This window comes from Passer montanus, unplaced genomic scaffold (assembly GCF_014805655.1).
Source record: "Passer montanus isolate IOZ18808 unplaced genomic scaffold, ASM1480565v1 scaffold5, whole genome shotgun sequence".
NCBI lineage: Eukaryota > Metazoa > Chordata > Aves > Passeriformes > Passeridae > Passer > Passer montanus.
The window spans coordinates 3,107,873-3,127,563 of NW_024369929.1; the positions used below are offsets into that span (position 1 = coordinate 3,107,873).

The 19,691-nt window shown below is 39.0% G+C and overlaps 1 protein-coding gene across 1 annotated transcript in view; it reads left to right on the forward strand.

The window, feature by feature from the left end:
* The window catches only part of TRPM1 (transient receptor potential cation channel subfamily M member 1), an 88,537-nt gene that overhangs the window by 40,207 nt on the left and 28,639 nt on the right, over positions 1-19,691 (forward strand). The window contains exons 3-7 of the mRNA XM_039723559.1: positions 14,514-14,593; positions 15,318-15,513; positions 15,789-16,002; positions 16,712-16,836; positions 17,513-17,684. Coding sequence (XP_039579493.1) covers positions 14,514-14,593; positions 15,318-15,513; positions 15,789-16,002; positions 16,712-16,836; positions 17,513-17,684 — 787 coding nt within the window. The remainder of the gene's footprint in view (positions 1-14,513; positions 14,594-15,317; positions 15,514-15,788; positions 16,003-16,711; positions 16,837-17,512; positions 17,685-19,691) is intronic.

A 19,691-nucleotide genomic window follows, 5' to 3' on the forward strand; every position in this document is an offset into this window, starting at 1 on the left:
GGAATGCATTTTTTATTGCTGCTGCACTGGGTGGTTTAATCAGATCCTACTTAAGGTCATAATACAGTTGCTGGGGATGATAGCCTGTACTTCAAACTGGTCAGATAATTCCATTCCATCCAAACCCATTTTGTGCAGAGATTATCACATTTCAGTGAATGTAGCTTGGGTTATAGGAATCTGAATGGGAATTAAGCCATTTCTCACCACTTCTGTTCATGGGTTGTACTGTTAATTGATTACACTTCAAGGCTGGTGAGTTGTTGTTTGTATCAGCTGTTCTACACCCAAAATGCCTGGGTGTTTCATCACTGGTAAGAAGAGGGTTTATGATGATTTTGCTATCAAACTCTTTCTTCTTTGGGGTTACATTTTGGCTTTTATAAATGAATTCAGATTTTATTGGAATTCTAGAGGCTACAGACAGTGCTGTGCTTAAGCCCACAGTGCAGTAAGGGATGTGCCAGCCCTGCCTTGTCTGTACCACAGCCACCTCACCAGCAGTTGCAGTGACATGATGATTATCTCATAATTTCTCATCTATTCTGGCATGTATAGCTGTGACATTGGTGGTAATGCTCATCACAATTCTCACTAGTTAGTGCTGTTTTATTCTGTGAAACCCTGGTCATTGGTTCAAGCTTTAATTCAGCTATAAAAGAAATAGAGGCTTCCTTGAGCTGCACGTCTTCTCTGATATGACAACAGGCTTGGCTTGTAAGTAGCATTTGTAAGTTCCTCTCAAATGATGAAACTTGCATCCAAGGGGATTTTGACACTGCATTTTATGGTCTTGTCACCCTCTCCCCTTCAACATTTTCTGAATTATGTCCCATTGTAATTACTGCTCACTTCTTTGTGACTTTCACGTTTATAGTATAATGGTGCATATCAAGTTTGGATTTGGTCTGATCATGACTGTGGAAAGGAAGATTATAGTATATATACCTTAGGTGTTTTTCATGTCATCTGTCTCAGTTCCTACTTGTGTACAGTTTTACAAAATAGCCTTACACAAAAACATTAAGACATTGCATCTTACAGTGCATTTTAGCATGTCAAAGATCAGCTCCCACATTTGCTGTCCATGAATTATACTTTTGATCTGTGTATGCATGAGTGTCTATATGATGTGTGTTGAAAGCTCGCAGAGAATGCTACATAATCATTGCAGGAGAATAAATTCAAGGAAAACTTTCCCTTCATACTGTTTGAATTAATTTGATTTTATTAGGAGAGTATTTTCAAGACCAGTAAGTATCTGACAAGAAATTGTGCATTGTGTTGATTTCATTGATAGACACACATTTGGGAGACACCAGCAAATGCATCAGAGAAGTGTCATGTGTTTTATCTTTTTGTTAGAAAGGCTATTAGCTGCATTCAGTAAGTGAGCTATCAAACATGCCAAACAAACCTTACCACTTGGGGAAAGTTATGCAAACTGTCCATTATTCCTAATAATATATAAATATAACTGATTATTGGATTTACAGCACTTGTAATAAAACCTGTTTATTTTAGAAAATAAACAAGTTGTTTGCTATCAGTGAAGCCAGAATATTTTTATTTTGGTGGTGGGAGTAATAGAGGTGTGGTTGACAGTGAAGGATGTAATTAAAGGGTTTTTTTGGTGTGGACTCTTTATAGTATATGAAAATACTCTTTAAATCAGTAAAACCAAATTAATGAGTTCTTCCTTGCTGCTTACTCCCTGTAAGCATATGGGTACTGTTGGAAACCAAGGGAGTTTTTTTTCTGAGACAGTCACAGTGAGGGCAGCAGAGATGCATATCTTTATCCCTTTCCTTCACAGTGCATTTATATCAAGCCATGTCACAAAACAAACTCCAAGTGCTGTGAGCCTTCCCATAGTATGAGTGCAGGCATCCATGAAAACTATCCTTTGTCTAGAGGCCTTTTCTCTGAGAATGTAATTTTTTTCACTCATGTGTGTTATTCCTTTGAACTCTGAATGAGCACTTTGGCTGAACTTGGCAGAATTATACATTTAGAATTAAATGCCAGCAGTTTCTTCCTCTTACCATGCAGAATTTTGTCATAGGCTTTTCAGACAGTAAGCACAGCAGACAGTGTGCCCTTAACAACAGAAGTGCATGTATATTAGGTTTTTAGCCAACTTGGTTATGGTTTATTTTACACACATTGTGTATAGGCCCTTTGCTTTTACAGGGCTGTTCCCCACCCCACCCCTGGAACATGCTGGTTAATTCCTATTGTATTCTAGAACTATTGTGGTATTATCATTATATTTTTAGAGAGAGAGAGAATTATGTGTTATTTGAAGTACTATTCAGAACATTCAGTGTAGGCATCCTGACAAGCTCTGGCATTGCTAAAAATGCTACATCTGAAAAGTGTGATTTTCAACATCATCCAAACTTGTTCTTTATTTGAAATAAATAAATAAATTTGAGTGAGGAAAGTGTTCCAATTGCCTGTAGAGAGGTCTTTGATCTCAGTCACCTTAAACTGAAGTCTTCAACTGTTACAATTTTGTTCTTTTTGGGTAGATGCAGGTCTTGGTTGTCTTTCATGAGTTTTGTACTCAAACTGAGGTGCCAGAGCAGTTATGGTGTTTTCAAAGGGAAACGCTGGCAGGCTGCATGTTCATCAAATTTCTGATAAGGAAAAAGTCTGCAAAACTTGTGTTTGATTTTTATGAATGCTGTACTTTCTCAGGTGTGTATTTCTGTCATTGCAGTTTGGGCTAACAAATGGAAGAACAAAACACACGTGAATGATGTTTCCAATATTTCTTCTTAAAATGTGTTGTGCCTTACAAATGTAGGTGCTGTAGATACAACTCCCATTCTTACATAATGGCTGGCCAAGGAGAACTTGTTCAGCAGCAGAGAGGAATTAATTGCTTATTAACTTCTATTTCTATAGAGTACCTAGCCAAAAAAAAATACCACATTCCATGTCCACATTCCATTTCTAGAAGGGAGTTAAGTGCCCAAATCACCTTTTTGTATTATTTTTTTGGCTTATATATCTTTGATAATATTTCTTGTCCAATGGGTCATCTTTTTCTAGCTCACAGAGTACCCCACATTCTAGATAGACATCCATAAAGGCCTCTCAAATTTGATTTCCACTGGAAAAAGAAACATCTGTGAACTTCATTGTGTGTCCTCCCTCCATTTCTGTGCTGACTTTTTAAGAATCTTCCATCCTCCATCCTTTTTCTAAGCCAGCAGGAACTTTGTCTCACTCGGAAGCCCGGGGTCTAGTTCTAAACTGAAGCTGTTTCAGCTGCACACTTTGCCATTTAGGGCAGACAGAAGTTGAAATTATATCTGTAAAATATTTTCTTGCCAGCCACAGGCAAGTACATGTTCAATGCGTTGGAGATAAGTTATAGAAACAGGGAAATAAGTTTAGAATCTAACAGTGCAGTGCAGCAGGAGCAGGCAGGCAGCCTTTAGCTCCAGACAGCAGAGTCCTTAGATGTGATTCTGGATTTCACCCTTATCTATTGCATTATGGAAATTATTTTGGCCTCTATCTCTTCAAGGCAAATGTTGAAAGTTAGAACAAAGAAGTACCTGCCACACACAGTGTCCTGTGCTATTGATGGTTTTAAACTATTGGAAGATGCAAAAAAGCCCTTGTCAGCAAAGGAATTAATTATATTGACAAAGGCAACAGGGTATGAAAATGCATGTGATATGTAAAGTTACAAAATTAATGGCTTATTTACGACTTCAGCTGTTTTAGTACAGCATTTTGCCCAACTTCAAATTGTTCTAAAAAGGATTAGATATAATTAATGCTGTATGACCTCCTTTTTTCTTCTTTTCAAAGAATGTAGAGCTGTACATCTAATGAGGACCCCTGAAAGGACTATTATGTCCAATTGTCTCAATTATGCAAATAGCGTTGATATTTTAGCAGAAGGGAGGGGATACTTCAAATTAAAAGTTTCAGCTCCTGCTTTAGCCTTTCTGCAGTGCCGGCATTTTTACAGCAAGTACATCCCCTGTTTGAAGAGAGGAAAGGAGGTTTAACAAATTGGAGATTTGGGCACTATCAAAGTAGATTTGTTGTGCCTTGTTCCACCATGAGATGAAAATACCCTCTGGGCAGAGAGATGGGTCATGAGACTTCTAAAGGATTACCTTCAAAGGGAGTCATGAGATTGGTTTGAACAAAGAAGCTGCTCACATGCTTATCATATGAGATTCTCTTCTTAAAGTGGTGGAAACCCATCTCCTTGGGAATTCTCATGAACTTCAGAGACTGGAAGTCCTAACAGTAAGATGAATGAGACGTCTGAACAATAAACAGAGATTGGACAGAAACGCAGAGTTAAATGCACTTTATTTATTCTAGCTGTAATTCTACTTTCCAAACTCTGAAACACTTCCAAGGACAAGCAGGTAGGACATGATTTTAAATAATTTTTCATTTCATTCCTGATAGTCTTCTACCTTTTGTCACAGCGATGTGCACAACTGGAATTTGCGCTGAAGAGCTGCGTAGTGACCTGCAGCTGATGGGAGAAAGATAATTCCCTTGAATTTATAGTGTTCTGATTAAACTTCTTCTTAGATTTCTCATTTTGAAGGATGTGAAATATGAAGTACTAGATGCAAGAAGACAAAATGAGTTTTCAGGTCCAGAAAGGACTTCAACACTTCAAAATTAAAAAATTGCATGAGCGTGATCGTAACGTGATGTAGAAATGCTGGCAAAGAAACATCACATACCTTACATATTTCAATATTTTGAATGCTAATTTCAGTCTACCTCTGCAGAAAATGGGGGTGGAGGTTCTGGGGTTTTCTTTATTTTGTAGGTTGTGACTTTTCATTTTTTGGGGGCTGTTCTGAGTTTTCAAAACTAGCCAGTAATATTCTGGAGCTCTCTTGTGGCAATACGCCTTCTGATGAGCAAGCTTCTTTGTGGGTGTATTTGTTTCTAGGAGAGTTTATCAAGGTCTCATGGTAGGTCAGGTATTATGGAAGTCCTGGAACGGGAAAAGGGCAGAATTTATGGTGTTTTTCCCCACCTCAGTGAGTGCTGGCCATAAAGGAGGTTCCCCAGTGAAAGATGTTGAACAAACATCAGCAGCCCCATGGCGTTCGTACCCGCAGTGCTGCTGCTGTGTGAAGAAATGCCTTCCTGCCATGAAGCTCACTGGGCTGAGAGGGCTCAGAGCCCCAGCCTGCCTGTGATCTCTGAGTATTCACACACCAATCTTTCAAGAGATTGAGGAGCCAAGGAAGCCCAGGTTTGGCCCTTGTTACCCCCCAGCTCTTGGAAGCACGGCCCCAAAGACGCTCCCATGCACTGTTGTGTCCTTCCTGCCCTTTCCTGGGGTCCTACTGGCCCTGAGCAGACACCTGCCACCTGCTGAGCCAGAGACAGCCATGGAAACAGCCTCTGGCCTCTTCCAGTCTCCTTTAGCTCCTCTAATTCAGGATTTAAAAGTTTTCTTTTCAATTTTTGATAACAGATTAAATCCAGAAAACGGAAACTTTTATTATAATTTTCCCCCTCTATCATTTTAATTCAAATAATGGATAGACCGTGGTGAGCATTTTAAAGAGAAGGAACAATGTGCTGCACACTATGATAAAAAAGTCCAGGAACATCACTGGGCATACTGTTTTCTGTTCTATGGCACCTGCTAGTTCTCTTCACTCACCTCTTCATGGGTTTGAGATGCATAAGGACTGAAAAGATTGACCAGATTTTCTGAAAACTGTAATCTCTGCAATCTCCCATTGCCCTCAGCCTCTGTAATTATTTCAGCCCTGAAATATTCAGGTATTCAGGAAGTTCCCAATGAATGTTGGCAACTCTCTGGTATACATAATGCAATATTTCAAACATAAGTATTTAGAGTCTGCAGGAAATAATTGAAACCTTAAATTCCAGTGCTTTAATAAGGATTTCTGAAAGATTATGAGAAATAATTTTGTGCAAACCCTGCAAGCCAAGAGTTTAAATAGCTGAAAATTCTTTTTTTTGAAAATGACAGAAAGCAGCAGGGAATAAAATGCATCTGATGGTGGCATATTCTATGAAAGGTTTTAGGTCTTAGCTAATGCCCAGAAAAAAATTGCTCTACTGAGTGTGAAATTAGCCACAGAAAGTTGCAAATTTTCAACAGCCCAAACTCTTTAACAGAATTCTACCTGAAGAATCTTGCTGTCAGGAAAACTGTGTGTGCTGCAAACTAATGTTAATTTCTCCAGAGACAGATTGGCTAACTAGTGTGTTACATGCATATTTGCAAAAAAGGTGCATATTCACTGTATGCAGGAGAACTAAATGTTTATAGTATCTTTTCTCAAAATATGTATTTGTTCAGCATCTCCTGAATTGAAAGACTTTTGAAATATTCATATATTCCTTATATTGTGAATATAGAAATGTTGCTTCGTAGCAATTTTAAAGTACATTTTACTAGTGTGCATCTCAGTATGCCATAAGTACTGGTTTTTTGTCACCACATTTTGAAAGTGTCAGTGTAAAGAATTCTTCAAGCCCAGCTGTTTAGTGTGCTTTGCACTTCAAGTAGTACTATTTACTACTGTGCATTTAGAACAAACTCTCATAGATAAGTAATGTTCCATGCAACATGTCATTTTCTTCAGTTGTATTATGCTTGTGGTTTGCCTTATTTCATAAAGAAAAAGATCTCAAACCATGCTATTACGTCATGTATGAAAAATCAGCATGACGAGCTGACTTGTCAGAAGTTGTATAGTTCTGTCTGAACTAGGAACTTGTAATCTCATATATCAAAGAAGTGCTTTTACTTTTAGTCCTTTTCCAAACAGCAAGCACATCTTTGATTATTTCTAATAGTCATTATGCTTAATAATGTGGACTTGAATGATCCAAATTTCTTCAGTTGTATTACGCTTGTGGTTTGCCCTATTTCATAAAGAAAAAGATCTCAAACCATGCTATTACGTCATGTATGAAAAATCAGCATGACGAGCTGACTTGTCAGAAGTTGTATAGTTCTGTCTGAACTAGGAACTTGTAATCTCATATATCAAAGAAGTGCTTTTACTTTTAGTCCTTTTCCAAACAGCAAGCACATCTTTGATTATTTCTAATAGTCATTATGCTTAATAATGTGGACTTGAATGATCCAAATCTCACTGATGGAGGCAATATTCTAGTCCAAATCAATGGTTTTTTGCATCTGCATGTAAGTGTGGGCTAGTCTTTTCTGCAGGCATGATTGACATCTATTGACACAATTTCTAAATTATCAGAAGAATTTAGTATGTGAGAACTATTCTCAGGCTTAGTTTTGTATTAAGGGAAGTACCTTGTCATGTTGGTCATGATTTCATGTGTGTTGATGAATTGCATGAAGGTTTGCTGTTGGGGGTGTTGAATCCCAGGGGTTTTCATTATAATAGCAGTTTTATATTTCAGGTTAGAATGAATGACCTGTATCAAAGTCTCATCGTTTAGAATAATTTAAGATAAATAGCCCACATGCAAATAATCTGGAAGCACCCTGACTTCTTTTAAAACCATGATCTAGCAGAGTTTTTACATTAGCCAAGACAGATAATAGTTACAGTACAAAAAACATTCCTGAGCCTTGTAAGAACTAGACACCAGGGTCAACTTAAATATTTAAATAAGAATTATCAACAAAATTATGTTACAGATGAAACTAGTAATTACCAGGCTACTTTGGCTAACATAATGTTGGAGGTTGCTTACTGTGTCTCACTGCTCATCCATCCTGCTGTATCAGACTTCTCAAGAATGGTCACTTAGGTGAAGTTGCTCACCACTTCCCATCTTAGTGGCTTGGTTAGTGTGCAAGATCTGGGAGTAAAACTGGCCTATGGAGTGTCTGTGGGCTGAAGGTGCTTTGGGGAGAAAGGTGCTGAGGCTCAGTACAGGTTGGTTGGTGTATGTGTTCCCCAAGCATCCAGACAGAATGGCTAAAGGCAAGAGGAGGATTTAGCAAGGTATTAACAGAACTGGAATAAGTAACAAATGGAGATTAACATTATTGTTAGTATGTCTTCCCTGAAATTTGGTGCAGTAAGGGAGAGGACAAACTGTTTCAGGAATGCCTTTTGCTTCCTTAAAATATGGTAGGTGTGGTGTGTAAGGTTGTCAGTGAATTTCTTTCATATTCCACACAGAAAAATTCAGTACTGCAAAACTACACAGGGTATGTTCTCCCCAGGCATGTGCTGAGCCAGGCTGTGCTGCAGTGCACTCCAAATGGTTCTTTAAGTTGCTTTATTATAGTTTCATTAGCAGTGTAGTTACATTAGTTCATGCCTCTCTGTAGGAGCTCATCCAACAGGCTTTGCTCCTGTGCCTCCATGGGCTCTGTGCTGGAGCTGGGGATCTCCACCATTTCAGAGCCAGACAGTCTGCTGGGGTATTGAGGCTGTAGCTGTTTTTCACATTGCAAAGCCTCTGGGGAAGTGCTGTGTATCTCTCAGAGATGCAGCAGAATCATCTTAGCTTTGAGAAAGGAACTTGTTACTTCTTACTTGCATACTCTGCAAACTGTGTCCCTCAGTTAATGAACACGGAGAGAAAATGGAATAATTTTCTTTTTTAGGCAGATGTTTGCTGTGCCTCTCCAGGAACACAGAGTGTAATGAAGCCATGAAAGCTCCTTACAGCTCTCTGTGCAGTGTAGCACCATTTTCTGGTTTGCACACCAGCAGCAGGAGGGATTTTGGGCCTCAGTTTGAAATAACAGCATTGCTTGCCTTGCTTACAGACACTGCCAACCTGCCTGGAGTGTGTTGGTCTCTACCACTGAACAAGTGGTTCCCTGACAAAGGTGCTACAAGATCATGGGTTCAAATTGAACAATATGAAAAACACAGCGTGTTGATTGTCTCCAGATCATATATAAGATCTGATAGAACTCTTCTATCACTAAGAATAAGAATTTTGTCGAGAAAATAGGATTTTATTTGAAAGAATCTTTAAATAGTTACAAATCCCTTCTTGATGCTCATATTGGTGAAAAATATAAGGGATCCTCTTTCTATTGGGTGTTGTTTGGTACTTCATATTCTAATAATTACTAAAGCTATTCTTGGTTCTACAAATAGATTTTTGATAGAACTCATGATAGTGAGAGTTTTGGATCTTTAGTAGATTCACAGGCTGTTGCTGTGTTTTGTATTTGGGGACATTGTTCATAGCTCTGGCTTCTTCGTGGCATAACACAAATTCAAAATGACATTATGAGTTTCATGCCCTGCACTTATTTAGCAACAAAGAACATTTCAGTAAAATCTTACCGGTTTGTGAGTGGCTACAGGATTGGATATTAACATACATGACATAGTTTGGAGGATTTCTCTCTGAGCAAGACCTTGTTATTAGGAGGAAAGTAATTTCTAGGCAGAACTAATCACCTGAAAGATTAATTAGTTGGGCACTTGGAAAAACTGCTCCTTCAAAGTGAAGAAGGATGATGAATAGTGTAATTGAGATGTTGCATTTAAAGGCAGCACAAGATAGAAATTGTTCTCATGTCAGGATTTAAGTTCCAGATAACAGAGATTCTGCTAATATAATTATTTCTTTTTTATCCCAAATGTTTATTGTTCTTATTTACTTTCTTTTAAGTAAGAGTGCACATGCTCTTGGTATGAATTTTATTTCACATTCAGATTACTTCTTTCACTGTCTCATGAAAGCAAACATCCCTGTGCTCAAATCTAGCATAAATATCCCAGTTTAATTCTGTAGAGCATTCTAATTTTATAATTGGGCAACACAGTTGAGATTTGATTTCCCTAGTAATGTCACCTTTTCTGCAGCATACTGCAAGCCATAGGAAGATTGCCTGAAAAGTTGGTCAGATGGTGTTAACAGGGCTACAGATTAATGTTTCCACAAATGACAGCAATCAGTCCACATCTTAACAAGATGATGGTCAAAGTAATTTGTACTAGTCCACAGATGTAAGCTCTGCTGCCCAGCCAGATCCATTTTTGTATTATTCTGTGCTTGACTTAGCCTGAACAGCTCTGTCAAACCCTGTATTATTCATGACATACATTTGTTTGGTCCCCTGCCTGCTCCCTCAGTGCCTTTGTGCACCAGGCACTGTCTGCACGTCCAGTCCCCATCAATGCACCGTGCCTGCTGGCCAGCTGGGCCTGGTCCAGGCAAAACCTCTCTGGAGTGCAGCAGCTGTGGAGTACGTGCTCCTTCCTTGGGCCCCAGGTGCCTCTGAGCTGTGTGACAGCAGATGCTCTGCAGTGACAAGGTGAGGCCAAAGCCCCATCCCTTCCTGTCCCAATTCAAGCAAGCCAAGCCATCGAGCAAGGACAGGAGTGCTGTTCAAGGAGCAGCACTCTGGAGGTCATTGGAGCTCAGAGAGCTCAGTACTGCTTTCAGACCTGCTTGAGCTTGGGCTTTGGATTGCTCCAGTGGCACAACAGACTCTCATCCCTGTCACTCTGTCACTCCCCAAATTCTTGCACTTCCCTTGCTCGTCATTACATCCATCACAATCACCAAATACTGTGCCATCCTGCAGGAGTGTATCTTTGCTGAAATTCACAGCTTCTGGTGACACAATGTCATGGAAGAGTTTGTGGCATGACATTTCCATTGGCTTTCCTCTCCTGTCTGGATTCCCACCTTGGAGATTCACCAAGGATGTATTTATTGGTGCACAGCCCACCTGTTGCTCTTGCATAAAGCTGCAGTGAAACAGGGCTGCAGGCTTTGTTTTGGTACAGCCTGGAATTCAGGCCCAGTGCTTGTGCACTGAATGCTTGGTTGTATATGAAGTGAATATGAGGTGAAATACATAAAATTTAATATTAATTTAGTAGAAAACTGAAATTATGTGTGGGAGAGAAAATTCTCTTCAGTTGCTGCAGCCATAGACTTGCCTTTTTCTCAGCAAATAATTCATTTGCAGTTGTAATTCATTTGCAGTAGTCAAAAGATAATTGGTCTCTGTAGGACTAGTTCTTGTGTTTATTATTTCATGTATTAGCAAGGTTACCAGTGGTTTAGGGTCTTGATTTTGTTACTCTGTGATTTACAAACCAGTTATACTGATTTCATTTTCTTTCTGCAGGAGGATAACTTTATAATGCTAAAGACAACTAGCAAAAATCCAGTATTAGTTCATGCTGTTTCTCAGCAGCATATTGGTTTCTAGGCTGAAGTACACAAAATATCAGTGGTTTGGGTTGGTTTTTATCATAGCTTAGGAGACCTGTTGCCAGTTTACATAAAGGAGAACAAATATACCGCTGAACATCTGAAATGTGGTTTTTTTTCAAAACTAGGTTCTAATTAATACATTCAGGATTTGCAGTAGCAGGCAAGTTTGAACTTCACTACTGTCAACAAGTTGGGATCTGCTTTTTTTTTTGTTTTCTTCAGAGGTGCAAGGAAAACCACCACTAGCTGTTGGTCTGAAAACTGTAGCTGATCTATCATAGTTCTTTAACAATTCATGCATTCCGAGGCTGTTAAAAAGTGCTTATTTTTTTTCAAACCCACAAGAGACAGTATGTGTACTTATATTTTTCCTTGAAAGACCAAGAGCTTTTCAATCCAGAGAGAGAAATGTACAAAATCTGTGTAAAGTAAGTGGAGAAAGTGCCCATTTTCTGACAGTAAATGCTTCTGCTCAAGTATTTGCACTGGATTATAATGAAGCTTTGGTTAAGCAGATTAAACAGACAAAAGCAGTGAAACTTCAAAGGCTGACCAAATGTGCTGAGGTTTTTATTTCCCCAGTCTGTAATGCCTGCTTTTGCCTTCCTCTCATTAGCACAGAAAAATAAGCCAGTAGAGCATAATGTGTTGTCCCTCTGTAGTGCCTGCAGCGGCTGATTCCTAGCGGGGCTCTAGGGTGAGTATCGAAGTTTTTTCCAACGTAGCAGTAGATAACAGAACCTCCTATGAAAAAGGGTTTAAGAGCAACTGCTCAGCTGAGAGTTCAGCTGCTCGTGGAGCTCCTTTTAGATACCAAGATGCAAAAGCCTCCTTCCAAACACAGATGTTAAGTCTGTGACTTAATCCAATGTTAATTAACTATTTTTACATGCTCAAAACAGCAAAAGATCTCTGTGCTTTGATAAGCTACGAGGAATAAGGTAAAGCAGTATTCACTGGCATGGTGTAACAATCCAAAATGATTTGATATTTCTAGGTTGTATTTTCCAGTATTCTCTACAGAACAGTTAAGTGTGCAGCATCTGTTATGGTTTTTATTGTGAAAAGTGTTTCCTGCACTGTGATTTGGGCTTTTATGTCACTTAATCAAGGAGTTATCAGAGACCACACAGAAGTCAGAAGTTTCAATCAGGGGGGAAAGTGAATATATAGAAAGTTTAGAATATATAAAATAATAAAACCAAATTATTTAAAAGATTAAATATGTACAATTTTAGAAGTACAGAAATTATGTAAGCTCTGTAACAGGTTCCTGTTAAGCTCATTTTATAATGTTACAGTTCATTAACTAATATGGTGTATATGAGAAATAACAACACTGGACATAGTTCTTAAACAGCAGTGAATTTGTACACTTTGTACATTTGTGTGGCTTTGGATTAATTTTGAAAAATTATTGTAATTCAAATCAAATGGACTGGTTTTGGGTCTCTGAATATTTTTAACTGCCTGAATACCTGTGAAGTAGCAAAATCTCGTTCTGAACAGGTAAATGGCATTTCTTTGATTTAACCACATACCACAGAGCCTCACGGATCTCGCTGTTGGGGATGTTTTCTCTGGATTTTTCTAGAACTGTACTCTAATGCTACAGAACACAAGCATTTTCTAAGCTCCACTTCAAATAATACTATTGCTGAAATTTGTCATGTTGTAAAAGCCTTGCCAGAAGGTGTATGAAAAGAACCTTCTTAATCATTTTTTAAGAAAGGCTCTTTAGTTTCATTTGAAGAAGGAATTTGTGGAGTCAAGACAGAAAAGCTGACTAAGTCCCACAGCCTTTCAGTATTAAATTTAATGCTCTTTACCTTCTTATTTGCTATATGACGAAGCCCTTTATGCTAAATGCCTGAGATACATGCTTAGTCATTCAGAAAAGCAAGTTATAAGGTCCAAGAAGTTTTGTCTGTGAGTTTTTATTTCTTCCTCACTGTTGTGCTGTGAGGTCCCAAACAACTCCTTCTAAAATGACATGAGATGGTTCTGCCTTGGTAAATCAGCAAGATGAGAGTGGAGAGCAGAACTGCAGGGTCCCCCAGGCCACTGACTGCCCAGACTGGCTCAGACGCACCTGAGAGAGGTGAATGTTTGTGTACCTGAGCAATTACGGACACTTTTTTAATGAAGTGGAAGCTTGCTATGACAACTTCCTTGCAGTTACTTGCAATGAGGGAACTTCAAGTAGTCCCCTATAATTTCAGACATAGTGGAGTAAATGAAGAAGCCATGGGAAGTAACAAGTCAGCAGAAAAAGGAGCTCCAGAGGCAGCCATTGCCTTGCATGAGAAAGAAAGATGAGCTACAAAACCCTCTGTTCATCATGCTGGAGCCTGTGCAGCACTCGGAGCTTGGCTGGTCTCGAAGCGGCTGCAGCTGAGTTTCTGAAGTCAAAATCAGCAAGATTTTTAGTTCTTTCCCTAGGAAAAGTCCCTTTATTTTTTTTAAGTTAGACTGAAAGTTCTTGCATCATTTTTAGCTTCTGTGTCTGCAAAAATTTAATTTCACTTCCATAGCACAAACTAAAGCAAAATGTGCAACATTTGCTTGCAACTTGAAAAGACAATTTCATCTTTCAAACTCAGAAGAGGCAACTTTTATCAGCAAGGCAGAGGTATCAGTGTCATCAAATTGTGAGTGCTTTTTAACATTTTTCATTTCTTTAAAGTTAAAAGGCTTCTTTGAATTCACTTTTTAAAATTGGTTTGCAAGCAGGCTAATAGGCCAACACAGTTTAAAGGTAGTTTTCTTCCTCCTGTTTCACAGACACCCAAAGAGTTCATGTTTTTACTGTCACAGGGTCTATCAATATTAAAATGTCTCCTTCCAAGACACATCTCATGCAGAGTAAGATGCCTTAGGAAAGACTGTAACTTGATTTACAATAGGAAAAAATTATGTGAGAAGATAGTTATGAAGGGAAAGTTATTGAGGAGCATTTTCTGCATATAAAGAATGATACTAAAGCATTATTTGGAGTAAAAACTATTATCTATTTGTTTCACAATTTATGCTGATTTTCTGTGCTGCATTGAGTCCATTTACTGTTTATTGCAGTAGGAAGGAGCAAGTGCATTTTTTGTAGACCTTGAAACTTCAAGACCATCATCTTTCTTCAGAAGGGTTTTTACAGACATTTGAGATTTGAATTTTATCCAAGTCATAGAAATTCACATCACTTCATGAGAAACTGTATCTGGTGTTTAAAACTGATACAATGAATTTAGCTCAAAATAGAAGGTGAATGTTGCTGTATCTGCCACACAGAAATGTATCAGTACATTTCATTTTTTTTTCTCTTTCTCTCTTTTAAGGGTCAGAAGGCTTGGATAGAGAAGACTTTTTCTAAAAGAGAATGCATCTATATAATTGCCAACAACAAAGATGTTACCAGGTAACATTTGAAATTTTTATTTCAACAGACAAGCTTAATACCAGAGAGACTCCGCTTGGTTTGGGTTTAGATGTGTGAAGCCCAGTTTAGTCACTGCCTGTAAAGGGAGATGGCAGGAGAACAAAAGCACAAGTCATGCTTGCACTCCAATCTGCACAGAGCCATGGGACATGTCACACAGGGATGAGAAGGCTGGGAGCAGGGGAGGCAGTGAGTTGTTAGCTCCTAATTTTGAAGACCTTAATAGATTAATACTGAATTCTGAAGGAAAGAATGCAGTAATGTGGTACCACCCTTCACAGTTAGTGTGATATTACCAATGACAATAGCAGATGGGGGGATTTCATTTCTTAGTCTAAATATTAATATTACTCCATGGGCTAGCTGCATATTGTGGTCCAGCTTGTGTGGATAACAGAACAGTTAATGTCACATGCAAGCTGTCACCTCTAAGTAAGAAGCAGGTGGTCAGTGCTCCTGTTCTGCATTCTTCCTCCTTGCCTGGCCTTTTACCTAGAACAGCTTTCCAGTTCATAAGGGAAGTGAATTTTTTTATCTTTGCATGTTAAAAACCACCTAAGCCTGTTAATTCTGGCACATATGTGTATGTGAGGGGTGTTTCTATTATCCGTGTACAGCAAAGCTTGGGCAGTTGAAAATCTAATTTGTTTTTTTTTATTTTTAAGATACTATAATCAAAGTCACTTCAAATTTTAACCTCCAGGTGCTGCTGTGGCCAACTCATTAACCAGCATATTCCACCTCCTCCAAGTATAACAGCTAATAAAAATGAGGAAGAAACGAAGCAAGTGGAAGCTCAGCCAGAGAAATGGTCTGTCAGTAAACACACCCAAGCATACCCAACAGATGCCTATGGAAACCTGGAATTCCAGGGAGGAGGACATTCAAATAAGGCCATGGTAAGGGGCATGGGGTACTGTAAGGTATTTATTCATCTGGTGTTCAACAGGCTCTTCAGTTTTCTTAGCAGTAAAAGTAACAGCAATTCAAACTTCTGCAAAAATTCTCTTTGTTTTTCCTCTCTTCTGAAGAAATCCAAGCTTAGGTTTGTTTTTTTTTTTGTTTGAAAATTGTAAAACTCTCTCTCCAGGATGAAAGGCAAACAGTAATCATTCTTTACTCAGACAAATTACAGAACAGGCTGAGTGACAGCATTGCACATTGCTCTTTGCAGTACATCCGTGTGTCGTATGACACCAAACCAGATTCTCTGCTGCATCTCATGGTGAAAGACTGGCAACTGGAACTGCCCAAACTCTTAATCTCTGTCCATGGAGGCCTCCAGAACTTTGAAATGCAACCAAAATTAAAGCAAGTGTTTGGAAAAGGTCTGATAAAGGCTGCCATGACCACAGGAGCTTGGATTTTCACTGGTGGTGTAAGTACAGGTAAGCAATTGCCATCACTTTTAGTTTACTTAAGAATTCAGTGATGTTCACTCACTAATCTTTCCCACAGGCAGAAGATTTAAGTCTACATGAACGAGTCATTACCCTCTAGACCAAAAAAGGAGCATTGTAATCATTTGTGTTAATCTCCTAACCAGCCCAGACCATAAGATATTCCTGGGTCAGTATTGATTTGCATTATTTGGTGTTTCCCTTGAAAACAAATTTCAGCCTTGGTTCCAGTAGCAAGGAATCTACCACTAGTTCTAATACACTTCTTTTAGTGTTTGGTTATCCTTGTAGTTTAAGATGTTTCCTACTCCAAATTTAGTTTTGGTGTGGGGTTTTTTTTGTACAAAGATATTTTTATTATTGAAAGTGTATTTCCTGCTGTCATGGTTTGTGTCCAATTAATAACATCCCTCAAGACAGACAAGGGTACAGATTACACTGTGGCAAGTTGGTAATGAGGTAAGTCTTCCACAGACTTCACTGAATTCAGCACAATGATGTGACAAGGTGATGGGACTTAGAACACAACCATTACAAAATAAAAGCATGGTTGTCTGCATTGCATGTTCTACCATAAAGTACCAGTACCAGTTTAGTGGTGAAAGCAACACAGTAGCTCCCTGAGAGGCAAGAAGAAAATTCTGTTTAGTGATCAATCTAAAGTGCCAAAAATGGATTAAATTAATTGTACCTATAGGTGTCATTCGTCATGTGGGAGATGCCTTGAAAGATCATTCTTCCAAATCCAGAGGACGAATATGTGCCATAGGAATTGCACCGTGGGGCATTGTAGAAAACAAGGAAGATCTAATAGGAAAAGATGTAAGTGTCTGAGGAAACAGCTGTGTGAAAAATACATTGGTAATATTTCTGAAATGCTCCTTTTTTCCGTTTCTAAAGCAGGTCTAGAAGGTGAAATTGAACAATTTCTTGAGAAAACTTGTTGTTCAAGAATATTTCTCAGGTTGTCATATATGACCTCAAAGTAAATATGGAATTGGTGAGGTTTCCATTGCTTTCATTAGTAAAGACCTCTCTTTGGTGACAGTTTTGCATCCTAACTTCAGTGTGACACTCTGAGCCATCTGTAAATCACATAAGGGCCTTATGTGTGCAAGGCTGGCATTTATTATAGGTGGGCACTCTGGAGTGGCATATGAATTACTAGGAACTCCAAATGAGAATGTATTTTCTAATGCACTAAGAGGATTATGTAACAACACGGTGTGTGAACAAGGAGAGCATGGTAATGAGCTTAGGGGAACATGCAGGGGAGAGCACAATCTGACTGTCATCCTCCAAAGAAAACAGTGCTGTCAGGAGAACAGATTTGGAATGTAAAAGCAAGCTCCATTTCTAATTCTCCTCTGGTTTTTATAGAGGTTTGCTTGGTTTGTTTCCTCAAAGACTCTGAGTGTGCCTCTCTTGGGTGGTGTGGGGCATTTTCCCATTTGATTCTTAGTTCTAATCTAGGTGCATCTCTCCTCTTGACACACAGGTAACACGAGTTTACCAAACAATGTCAAACCCTTTAAGTAAGCTCTCTGTGCTCAACAGTTCCCACACCCACTTCATTCTGGCAGACAACGGCACATTAGGTAAATATGGAGCTGAAGTCAAGTTACGGCGTCAGTTGGAAAAACACATTTCCCTCCAGAAGATTAACACACGTAAGTACAAGTGGGGCAAACTGCAACCATAATGTCTGGAAGAGGGGCTTGAAGTACTTGGAAGTATGGAAATTAAAGGTTTCTTGCAGCTCTTTCCAGTGGAAGTGTGATCAGGACTGTGTGACTGGACTAGAACATGTGCTGTTTGATAAGTGTGAAAGAGCCCACATCGAACCGGGCAGAAAAACCATGGAGTAAGGGCTGCATAAAGGAATGAAGAAAAATCAACAAATAACAGCGAGGAGAAGCTTCAAAGCAGTGAGAATCTAAGGAAAAGGAAATGCAAAGAATTTGTGCACTTCTGTGCTACAATTCATAAGCATCAGTAAACACACAGAATGAGGGGATTTTTTACAGTTCCTGTTTGCAGGAATCCTGTGCAGCTTAGTGATTTCTGATTCTGAATGTTCACACCAACATTTTATTTTCACTTTTCTATACAGATTTGTTTCATTTGAAATATCACGCTCAAAATTCTTTGGTCTTCCTGAAAAAACTTAGCAGGCATATTGATTTTTAATGATAATTAAGACTATTTCACCTTAATGCTTTCATATTTAGAGTTTTGTGCAGTTTAAAATTTCTTCCAGCTATTATGGCCTCTTTAAAAATAATTTTCTAGAATTTTTCTCATTGTTATTTAGAAAAAAATTATTTTGAAAGACATACATTCATTAACATGTAAAAAATATTTTTAAAAGGTGAAATAAAAAATATGTAGACTACTTTAAAATAACTCCACAACCCTAGTTAAAAATGGTCCAGAAATGTTAATAGGTCCTTCAGTTCACACATTAGTTAAGAGCTACTGGAGAATCTACATCAGTTCTACCAGTTGCTTTTCTTACCTCTTACTGGTACCCCTGTAAACTGTGTAAGCCTGTAAAAATGAGAGGAAAGAAACATCCAGAATGGCAGAGTTTGCATCAAACTCCACAGAAGTTCTTTACAGGGTCTAAGTGCTCTTATGGGTAGAGCTGAAAACTCAAGTAGAGTTCTAGGTAAAGCCAAAAGGTGCAATTAGGAATCAGCTGGGAGGTATCCAAATGTTCTGGGAATTCTCTAAGTGCTGCCCTGTGCCTGTGGTGAGCCTAAGGAACAGCTCAGGAAAATGCTGCCCCTTGCCTTTGAGTGTGGAGACAGTGCCAGGTGCTGCTGCCCACAGATGGAAACAGCTCAGCCTGCTTTTGTAATTTTTGTCTTCTGCAGAAGTGCTGGTAGAGCTGGAAGGTTGTAAAAGGCAGCATTGGCTTGAAAGATCAGGAATTCGGGCCCAGAGACAAGATGTTATGCGTCATTCCTTTGCATACCACTGGGGCTTGGGGATATCAACTCTGGTTTAGGTAGTGTTTGGTGGTTTTTGTCATGAGAAGGGCAAAGTTGGGAATACAAGCCTGCTCTGTGAAGGTCTGCAGTATACCTGCTGGTTTTAGCGTACAGGGAGTTGTTTTGTTTCTTCTTAATCACTCCAAGCACAGGCACCTCTGCTGGAAACCTCAGGAGGAATCACTAAAGATTTCATGGACAGACAGGCCGGCCCATGCTCTGTGAGTCCTCCTTGTCACAGCTGGGGTGTACTGACAGGAGGATGTCAGGAAGCTCCTGTTACTGTGCTGGTGTTCCTGTTCTTCAGAGAGGAATCAAGGTTGAAAACACGAACTCTTTCATGCGCTCTCCATCAAACAAAAAAAAGTGCATCTTTATAAAGCTCTGGTCATTTCACAGGTTAAGAACTGAATTCAAATACTTATGGTAGTGGAATTAGTCAGCATTCAGGTAATGTTTTGTCCTTCATTTCCCTGAGTTTCTTGTGACCAAGGCTACTGAGACCATGTGACCTGTGGGCTTCCCTTTGTCATCCTATGCCTGGAGATCACAGTGAGGCAGGGACAGCAAAGGGATGCTCAGCTGTCGTCTCTTCCATCGGCCAGCCATTTCAGCCTCATGATAAAAACACTAATTTCATTTTTTTGTCTTAGGAATAAGCATAGGTGTGTCACCTCACTG